This window comes from Odontomachus brunneus, unplaced genomic scaffold, assembly GCF_010583005.1.
Source record: "Odontomachus brunneus isolate Ranch 3 - 2012 unplaced genomic scaffold, Obru_v1 Obru_scaffold_149, whole genome shotgun sequence".
NCBI lineage: Eukaryota > Metazoa > Arthropoda > Insecta > Hymenoptera > Formicidae > Odontomachus > Odontomachus brunneus.
This window is the reverse complement of record NW_022639599.1, coordinates 217,573-228,314: the sequence shown is the minus strand read 5'-3', so window position 1 is coordinate 228,314 and position 10,742 is coordinate 217,573. Positions and strand designations below refer to the sequence as shown.

Below are 10,742 nucleotides of genomic sequence, written 5' to 3'. Positions count from 1 at the left end.
CTCTCTCTCTCTCTCTCTCTCTCTCTCTCTCTCTTTCTCTCTCGCTCTCTTCGCCTATTTCTCTGCATATAGAGTTTATCGTACGTAAGTTACTCCTATCGTATCATATGCAAATCTTACTTGGTCTGAAAGAGGATTTCGAAAATCTTACGTAGGATTAACCTATCACCATACCGTATATTCTCTATAGAGATCTTATCTCTTGTGTGTGAAAGAAACGAAAAGTCTCCGAACATTCCCTGCAGAATCTATTTCATTTCGTTTCTTCTGCTCTCGAGTTCCTTTGAAAAATGCATGCTACTCTGTATCAAAATTTTATCTTATCGAACTGCACGATCGTTTCGGCCCCAAACACTTGTTTTCCCTTCTCGCTTTCATGAAGAGTAACTGTGTATTTTTAACATCGAAAATAGAATCACGTTTCAAGAATTTATGGTTCTTTCTTCGAGAGCCTGCTCCGGTACGCGCCTTGAAGAGGGCTGCGGAAAAGACTTCTTAGTAGAGACGTGTTTCCCGCGACTCCTCCCGAGACGATGGGCATTTCACATTTTGGCGGAATTTGAGCGGAATATACGCGGGAGACAACATAATCCCATAGCATAACGGGATTTCCGCGCTTTTAACGGTCGAAAAAAAGGTGATGTGGTTCGCGAACGCTTTGCGCGTCGAACGTAGCGTGTGGGAAGAGTGTGCATTATAACACAAAAATATGATTACCCTCGCCGCGCCGTGGGATCCTTAAAAGAAGATATATTAATTTACACGGCGCCAAGAGTGATTTTAAAGTGTCATTAGCGCGGCCGTCCGTTATAACGAAATTGTAATTATCTGCACTGCCGTGTCTGTCCGTACGCCCCGGAAAAGCACCGGCTCGATTTGCTCGCATCGATGATCGATACCGAATTAAAATACACGCAAGCTTTGGGCATGTTTGCTCGAAAAAATGAGAGCACGTGCCGTCGAGAGGTAAATTTTTATTTGAACCGAACAGATGTGCTCGGCCAATCAAGCGCATTTGCCCGTCCGACAAGACAAATTCTCCCCCGCACGAAAATTGAATGGACCTCCCCTCCGTTCCTCCTAGTAATCGACGAACATTTAAATTTCAATATGCACATCTCGAATCGTACGAATTCAATCGAAATAACTTACACACGATCACCAGCCAGGAATATTCCCACCGACACTGTCGAAACTAATCTCGCCAAATTCGTCCACTTTTTTGTCACTAGTTGCGTAAGAACGTCAATTCGGAAGCTGCAAGGCACGCAGCGTTAAAATTTAATTCGCGATGACAGCGGAGCAAGCCGGTATATTCCGCGAATTATCAAGATCAGTGCGTCGTTCATGTAACAGCGAGCTGTGTACGTATCCATTTTCACGAACCTGACCGAGTTTTCTGGTACGTGACTATCAGTCAGGATAGATTTCCGAGTGTTATTTCGATTGAACGAAATGTTTCCTCAGCGAGCACGCGTAACGACTTTCAGCGACGAGAAACACGTGTGAACTTTCACGTGGCTCTCACGGTGATGTAAGACCAGCGATAATCCGCAAATCTTGAAGATACAACCAATGAGGATCTTTCGAGAAAATCTTCTCGCCTTAACGTGTAAAAGCTCGCGAATAAATGCAGCTGATGTGGTTCGTCGTAAACCACAATTGGTCGATCCGTTTCTTCAAACGTCTACGTCTCAGTCGGTAAAAAGTTGCGACACAGTAAAAAAAGAGAAAACTACTTTTCTCTTTACATCTCCGTCTGAATATTTAGTAAATGCGTGCTCACATCTTGATGTCTATTTTCATATTCGCTTCATGTTCAAGAACAGCGCATAGAAAAAAATAGAATTACTCAGAGAATGAAGTAGATTTATCTTTTCAATGAGAACGATACACGCCACGCTGAGATATTCGCTTCCACACACCCGCTGAAAAGATAAATCTACTCTGTCTCTAAGTAGTTCTATTTCTCCTTCTTACACATTATTACTGCGTATTACTCACGAGAGATCCAGCGCGGTCGCGTCTACGGGGCGTGCAAAAATTCATAAAAGAGCCGTCGCAACTTTTAACGGCAGTAGCGCGTGCATCGATGCGAAATAAACGGGTACACACATGCGCGTTGCACTACGTTTCAAAGTACACCGTTATTGCCACTTTAAGAGCATCTTGAACTCTAAAGTATGTTAATGCCGACACGCTGCCCTATAATGCATGAAAGCAGGTAACTCCCACGTATTGTCGTAGCGGGGATTTATGCGCCGTGCCGTGAAATTGCAACCGGATTCGAGCGGAAGTGTATATTTTGAAATGGGTGATAGGGGGAAGAGAGAGAGAAAGAGAGACAGAGAAATGGGGCTGATGAATATTTTCGAAACCTATTTCCGCCGTCAAAACAATGAAAAAAGATTTGTTTGCACACGCGCTTGAATTATAAACCCCCACACGCCGGAAATTTCAATAACGAAAACCAACATCTAGCCATTCTTCTAAAGATAGAGAAAGGGAGGAGAGAGAGAGAGAGAGAGAGAGAGAGAGAGAGAGAGAGAGAGAGAGATGACGGAAGAGAGACAAATTGTCAAAAATATTTAACGATAAAAAAGAATGCATCCTATCGTCGAATACTTTACTGAAAAGAAGAAAGTTGTACTTAATATTAACTACCCTCTTTGCAATTCTTTCAATAATTAGACGAAATTTAACAATTAAGATTGAACTTTCTCGTTATCTCAACAAGCTTTAGGGACATTTGTAATTCGGTGAAGAGGGGAAATAAAAAGCGCGATTAAGTAACGAACACGAGCGCGCAGAAGCTCTGTAATGGTCGTCGAACTAATCTCTCATCTTTACAAATCTCTGTTTCAGCTCAAGAGGCCTCGGCAACCACCGACAACATAAGCCGGCCCCATAGATCTTGTCAAGACCCAAAACACCACGGGAACGACCGGCAGTGAGATAAACTGTAAGAATCTGCCGGGAATAATTGACGCGCCGTCTGATCGATCGTACGAAATAACACGAAATGCTCTTCGTTTCCACTTCAGTCAATCGACGAAGTACGTAGGAAACGAATAAATTAATTAGGCACGATAGATATGTTTCTAACGAGAGTTAACGTTAAGAGATATTTAAGCGTCGTGTGCTCGACATCATTTGTTTGCCAAAAAAGAAAAGAAGTGTCCAACTGAAGGGACGAGCTAATTACTACTCGTGCCTCCTTTCGGATCGATCTCCTCGATCGATCGACTGCGATCGAAGGCCCATTATCCCCGGCAATTCTCAGTTTATAGACGCGCATAAAGACGGCATAAAGACGACGACGAAGGGGTAAGCGTCGCATCGCGTCGCGTCGCCAGCACCCTCGCGACGGGGCGACGCGTTAACCGGAAATCATGCGTCTCCTGGTGGACGCCGGCGCCGATACCGATCCCGCACGCAGCATCGAGGATGACTCGCTGGATAGCGATGTTGGCTCGCGCGGATCTCGGCAGTGCAGCAGCGGATGCAGCGGCAACGGTAGCAACGGTAGCAGCGACAGCGCTAGCGACGGGATTCGCGACGGCGGCGGCTACGCCTGCGGCTACGGTCGCGGCAACGGCAACGGCAGCGATAACGGCGCCAGCGACGATTTCTGGGCATGTACGTCTTCTACCCGGCGGACGAGCTCCTGCGTATCTATGAGAATCCGATTCGAGAGTCCGTGTCACTGACTGTCAACGACGCAGCTGTGAACGCCGGTTACGAGGAGACCGATCACTATTATCAGCAGCAATCGCAGCAGCAAACGCAGCAGCAATCGCAGCAGCAATCGCAGCAGCAACGGGTCGTCGTCGCGAACGACAACGGCCACAGGCGCAAGAAGGAGAAGAAGGAGAAGAAACGAGAATCTAGTCAGACACCGGCCAGAAGACAGAACTGCGCCGGTCGTAACGGCGGCGGTGGTGGTGGTGACAATTTCAGTAAGAAAGGACGACGCGAGGAACACCACGCCGGGACTATGCAAAATAATCGTGCCGCCGGCGAAGAGGCCGCCAACCCCCTCAAAGACCTCACGCAGCCGAGTCTCAACGAGCCGCTCAAGCAGCACAATGGCGTTTCGCTTAAGCTCGTGCAGACGGGTAAGTGCAGCTTCCGGTGTACGCGCGCGGAATTGAGCTTTCCCCCCCCCCTCTCTCTCTTTCTCTTTCTCTCTCTCTCTTCCTCCATATGTGTCTATCTCCCGTTCTGTCAAACGCGCCTTCCCGCGCATCCTTTGTCGCGTCTTTGCTCGAGCGCTAATATATTTTGTGCGGCTTGATTATCGCAACGACGATACGTATATCCGAAGCGAAATTCTCAAAAACTGAGAAAAATTGAGCCGATCGCGGGAACTCCAATTACTCGTACACACGTGACGCATGTCGCTCGTGCTCGATCGTGCACTCCTCGTTGGCAACTCCAAACTTCCACCTGAGTCGGCGTATTACGTGTCTCAACTTGGCGCAAGTTTAATACTCGCGTAACGAAGACGGTTTGCGGTCTATGTCGCAGAAACGAACGAAGGGGACAACTTAATTGCGAATCTCATCGTGACGATAAGGACACTGTCTTAATTATTTCGTGCCCTGCAATATTTCTCTCGTGACCTCTCCCCCCGATAGAAACAAAAGAACCTCACCCAACAAAGATTAGTACTTCTAGTTTATCTTTAGATACGCAGATATTTTACTGTTGTTACTCAACATTAAAACACTCGTCGGATCCGATCTTTTCTCCGGCAAAAACGTCAAGCACGCGTCGTTATTCGTCACGCAAGTTTTTACAGTTTGATATTAAATACCTTCGAAACTAACAACTAAATTAAAACTCTGTCATGGTGAGGCGCGCTCGAAATTAAATGAAGAAAGTTTTATTATCCATTTTGCTCTCTCCTCCCTTACTTTTCTTTCTCTCTCTCCCTCTTTCTCTCTCTCTCTCTCTCTCTCTCTCTCTCTCTCTCTCTCTCTTTGTCTCTATCTCTTGGGCGAGAGGCCATTTATTATTTTCATACACTTACGACTCGTAAGCTATTAAATTCCCGACATTTTGTTATGAGAATTCTTGTCTCCAGTTTACCCGAGGAATCTGCTATTAACGGCAGAGAAACGGGACGTTCTGCACAATTCAAGAGGGTATACACAAGTCCTAAACTTCGGTTTAGTATCCCTCTTATTTAACGCGTCATGCCGCGAGCAGCTGTGCAAAACTCATGACTGACGTATGATTAATTAGATCCACTCGCACGCTCGTTACCCACGGACGCCTTTTCGCGGATGCTACCCTCAAATAACTCATCGTCGCTTGACCTTTCTTTATATCTTGCCGCTGCCTATCCGACGATTGGTGGTGCATCCTACGTGTAGTATGAAGAGATGAAGATTAATTAGCGGGTAGGGAAAGTTGCCGAGTTCAAGGCGGATTGGCGAGCCTATTAGCGCGCTGAACTCTAAGCTATCGGTCTTTGTCACTCGCTCTCCTATCTCTCCTATCGACCTCGATCTCCGATCTGTCACTTCATCATGGAACTTGCGAGCCTCCCTCTCATCCGATCTCGATAAGATTCGACCGCGACGAGCGCTTTCAGCCTGGCGGCTGAAATATGTTCGAATACAGCCTATTGAGCGATTCATCAGACGTAATTCATCCACTTCTGCAATTCACGCAGTCGTAAACTGAAGTTGTAAACCAATAAAAACGCGAAATTTTACACGCCATGTCGCGATCATCCAAAAGATATCGATTTGCAACGACCCCACGAATACGGAAGTCCACGACGGAAAACACGAGATTTCAAGATTGCGTTCACGCAGATTGTTTATGTATTCTCTACGTAAATGTATACAATCATTTTACATGTGTAGACAACATAAATTATATAGAATATTGCAGATTACATTAAAATATAAAAAAAAATAATTAAATTATGAACCGCATCTGTTTCTTAGATAGTAACTGTAAATATAATATTTAAAAAAGATAACTAATTGCATAAAATGTTTATTTCATTACGTAATAGATTGATAGATTTAACTCTCTGTAGATAAGAAAGAAAATGTGATCAGAGAGAATTCTGTGGACTTATTTAGAAAACAACATTCATAATTGATAATTCTAAAAGTTAAGCAAACATATAAACTTTTTTTAATTAATTTTTGAGTAAGCCATACGTTCTTTAAGCGACATTCACAGATTACTCATTGTCTACACATAAACCTTATACACTGTTTACATTTTGTCACGTAGAGATAGAATACGACGGAATTGCATTATTACACATAGACTTTATACAATATTTACGTTTTGTCACGTAGAGGTAGAATGTCATAATTGACGCATATACTTTAAACGCAAGTACCACGGGATAAAAAGTACACGGGGATAAAGCTGATATAAGTGAAATAACAGCTTCAAAATGGAAGTGCGAATTTTTTTTAATAAAACCGCCCAAAAACAGCGCTCACGGCTGTTCTGTTCTCCTCTGTTATCCCTGTCGCTGATCCGAGCGTATCTCGCGACCCCGCCGTCTCGTCCCGGAGTGAGTCATCTCGTGTTATGCTGCCGTGACTCCCGCGGCCGTGTGTAAATCCCGAACGACTTCGACGGGCGTCGCACGCGCGCTTTCGCGAGGAAACAAATTCCGCGGGCGCTGTTTCGCAGGATCGCATCCAAGAGCTCGTTACCGCGGTATAAATAGAGCCTCGCCTCGTAGCGGATTTAGAATGTATAACCGCGGCCTCGTCAAGTCCAAACGATCTCGAGGCTGTCACGTGTGTTGACCTGGATGTTTATTCGGTTCATCGACGCAGCCAAATATCGCCATTGCCTGGCTTTAGCAATGCGCGATGAAAGCGCGGATTCGATGAAGCGACGTTAATCCGCCACGTAAACAAAGACCGAGTTAACGCCGCGTTGGTTAAGTCGTAATTCTGATTCAGCCCATTATTAAAAAAAAGAAAGAAGTGAAAGAAAAAAGCTCAGGGAATACGTACACACACGGAACAGTGGAAATGATCGCGTCTTTGCGGCGACAGCGGTCAGTAAATCCAATCAGAATCCAATTGTTGAAATCGCCAGCGCATAATATTAGAAATATAATTAGAGTTATTGTCACTTGTTGATGATATTTTACTATGTATAAACATTCCCTCATTTTTCATGATTTTGCAATGGTTCCATCAATATCTGCTGTTCAATTGACATTTCGCGCACCTAGATTGAATTTATTCTTCGCAATATTACCTCCACGGTGATTCTTCGCTTGCCTTTGTTACACGAAACGATTGTATCGCCAAAAATTGTGTCGATCTCTTTGCGAGCAACCCGTTTACGACAGGCCTTGTGTTAGGCCGCTATTGAATGCCAGATTTTCGATATCGGTTCGATTCTGATAGGTAATATTAACCCAGTATTGATAATCATACATCAATCAAGAATAGATTTACCTTACACAGAGAAAATTGTATAGCAAAAATTGCTACAGGATTTTGTAACTGTGTTGATCGATCAACATTCTTCAGCGATTCGCTATTCTTTCATTTTCAAAACTTATGAACCGTACATTGTGAGTAGACACGTAACCATTTAATAGATGACAGATTCTTGGACAATGACCAGTCATTGATCGACTAAGTGTTGACTCTATTGTAACACGATCGTATCGAATGTATACAAATTTCGCGGTATTACGATTGTTCCGATTAAATCCACGCAAGCAAATCATATGACTGCAATATTACATCAAGAAAAAGAGAGACAGAGAGCAATCAATTTTGTTATGACTTCAAGTGCTTGTAAAAAACAACCCCCATTACGAACCATCAGGTCGATCTTCATCCGCGCGAATTTCGGGAAGATTGATGATTGAGAGGAAACCAGACGTGCTGTAGTATGTGTGTTCCCGAGGCGAGTTTCGCAGTTCGCGTGACTCTGAACGATCAGGTTCATCGAACTCCACATCAAGGTCGCACCCTTGATACGGAGCGCACGGAGGTCTGTCGTTATACCTTGGCCCATGCTAAGTCGAATGTCGCGTCGAGTCGATCTTGCCGGCGGCGGCAAACGCAAACGTCCGAGCAGTAAAGGCGAATGACGATCGTTGTTCAAGCGAGACTTTCCCGCGTATGTCTCGCGAAACAATCGTGCGTGGAAAACACGACGTGCGAAATATTTAATAAAGGAAGGAGTCTGGTTGCTACGGTAACAGCGAAGCGAAGGTAGGCAGCCAAGCAGGCAGACCAGGCAGTCCAGGCAGGATATTGATTCACCCCACCTGAATTCAGGTCAACCCCTGACTAAACGTCTCTACGTAGGAGCGCGCCAACTCTCTGTTTCTACCGTTTCGCCCGTTCGTTGCCGTCTCTCGTCTCCTTCCTTTCTACTTTGTCTTTTCTGCTTCCTTCGCGACACCTCGTTCCCGTTCGAGCTCGACCATACCCCCCGACGTAATCGCGTGTGAAAGACGCGCGTTAAAGCCGGGACCGGGCCGTTTTGTTATTATGGACGTGGTTCATCCAGGTGACTGGTCGTAGAGGCGGCCGCGTCGCTCTCCTCGACCATGCGCGCCATATCGCTCTCGCGCTCGGACGAGCGAGAAAGTTTATGCTGAATCGTTAAGCATCGTCGACCTGTCGCGCTCATCGTCCACTATTAGTCCGGATTACACACCAGAGATCGATACTTTACCGCGTATTTCGGAGCCGACGATGAATTAGTCTTTTTCCCGAGTTCGACCGTTAAACGTATATTTTTAGAGGCACTATTAATAGAGACTAGAGTCTCCCTCGACGATATGGGTAGGAAGACACTGCGAATGTGCGGAAATTGTTCCACGGCCGGCTGTAAATTTCGCGTAAAAATAATTCACCTGAAGTTTAACCTGTGTCGCGTGTCGGCGGGAAAACGTCCGTCGCGCGCACGTTCTCGGCGTTTCACTCGAAACTTCGCGATCTTTCAATCCCTACCGGTGCCAATCTTTTTTCGATCAAATTCGCACAAGCAACTACATCGAGAAAAATATCATTTTATTTCTAAAAAGAGCAAGTTTATTTTCCTGTTCTTAAGTAATGGTCATCTTCAATAAAGGATATTTTCTTGGTAACAGAGTCAAAATGTATTCATATTGAGTTTTAGAAGCTCATTATCATGCACTCAAAAGAAGGATTTATTTTCTTTACAAGAATATCATAAAACTTTGTTGAACAAAAAGATACCTCGGTTTTATGTGGTAAGCAAACTAAATTTTTATTTTAATTTAATATTCTTGTTTGACTCAGAGAAAAGAAAGTTAACTGAGTATTCGCTTTCCTTAGCAGTAGAATAACTTTTTTTGTGTATAGGATTTAAAACATATCTTGAGCAAATTCGATACTTATGACGAATTTATGGTAGATTTATGGATGTATAAACATGCGAAACAAGTAGCATTTACTCGAGCGCAATAGGTGTTTTTCTGTGTGTGCTGGTGAATATCGATCGAGTACGAGGAAACAGTGTTTTCGCGAGATAAATCCTAACAAATAAAATTCAAGCGCGCGCACACGCTCGTGTCGCGAAGCATCTCTCCTATTTTCACTCTATCACCTGACTTCAGGATATCGATTTTCAGAGCGCGCGGCGGACATATTTCCGCAAACATCCGGCGATACTTATCGATCAGCGCAGTGAAAGTAGCAATCTCCCGATGGCGAAAATCACGTCACGCAAGATAAAAGCATCTAGAAAATGCTATCATTTCCCCCGGCACCAGCTCCCATTCCGTCTTGGCTTTCATGTTTCTTTCGAAACCCCACTTAATCTGGCAAACGCATCGCTGGACCGAAGAGCGCGTCGCCGATCGCGCAATCTCGTCCTTCATTATCGCGGCTTCCCCGCTGTGCGAATTTATGCGTGATGCGGGAATGACTTCGGAATTCCTTTTGCGTTGCATCGTGCAATTCCAACCGGCGTTGTTCCAATAGCGCGATAAAACTCTTTCTCTGTTGAGCAAAACGACGCGAGGTCGAACGACGGACGTTTCACGGTAAGCAGAAATGCAAATGCGCTGCAGATGAGATACCCGACGATGCATATCGCGCGCGATGCTCGTCGTCGCGACGCGAAAAGTAGTCGCGGAAAGTGCGATAGTCGCGCTCGTACGGCTCAAAATATTGGCGCGAGATCGATGCGGAACATATGGGACACGAGAGGCATAGGTGGTTTCAATTTTTCTCCAAGCCACATCCATTTTTCTTATCCGCCGTGTTTCTTCGTTAAATCTGTCCTTTTGGTAATATAGATTTACGGCGACAGAGTTATGAGACGACGACGACGACGACGACCAAGACGACCAAAACGACGAGGACGATAGTAAAATGTGCGTGTATTGTAAAAGGGGACCGTAGATGACGCCGTATTGCTCCGTACAAATATACGCCAGGGACCCGTTTAGCCGTCGGTTGGCCGATATAAATGGCTCCGCGAGAAGTGGAGTAGTACTTATTCTAGCTTAAATTTTTAACGAGAGCTACATCGAGCCTTTGCTCTCTGCGGCCCCGATATCGGCGAGCCGATAATCGCTCGACAGCTTGCGACCAGGTGATCGCCGAAGTTGCGAGTCGTTTCGGACCGCCACGTCGCGCGCGACGTACTGCACGGGAGGATAAAATGACGACTTGACCCAGATAAGTCTGTAAGTGTCGTATTTCGAGGAAACTGTCTTTCGTGTAGACAGATTCCATCTGTCAAGA

At 45.2% G+C, this 10,742-nt stretch overlaps 1 protein-coding gene and 1 long non-coding RNA gene across 10 annotated transcripts in view; one reads left to right on the top strand and one right to left on the bottom strand.

Moving 5' to 3' along the window:
* Nucleotides 1-10,742, top strand: part of LOC116850570 — a 61,541-nt gene that overhangs the window by 17,504 nt on the left and 33,295 nt on the right. For 6 of the 9 annotated variants that reach the window (XM_032829010.1, XM_032829018.1, XM_032829019.1 and 3 more), the window contains exon 2: nucleotides 2,866-4,118. In XM_032829010.1, coding sequence (XP_032684901.1) covers nucleotides 3,638-4,118 — 481 coding nt within the window. In that variant the 5' untranslated portion in view covers nucleotides 2,866-3,637. The remainder of the gene's footprint in view (nucleotides 1-2,865; nucleotides 4,119-10,742) is intronic. The other 3 variants (XM_032829011.1, XM_032829015.1, XM_032829013.1) reach the window with 2 other exon arrangements.
* LOC116850580 overlaps nucleotides 1-10,742 on the bottom strand; it is a 298,594-nt gene that overhangs the window by 273,835 nt on the left and 14,017 nt on the right. The window lies entirely within an intron of this gene.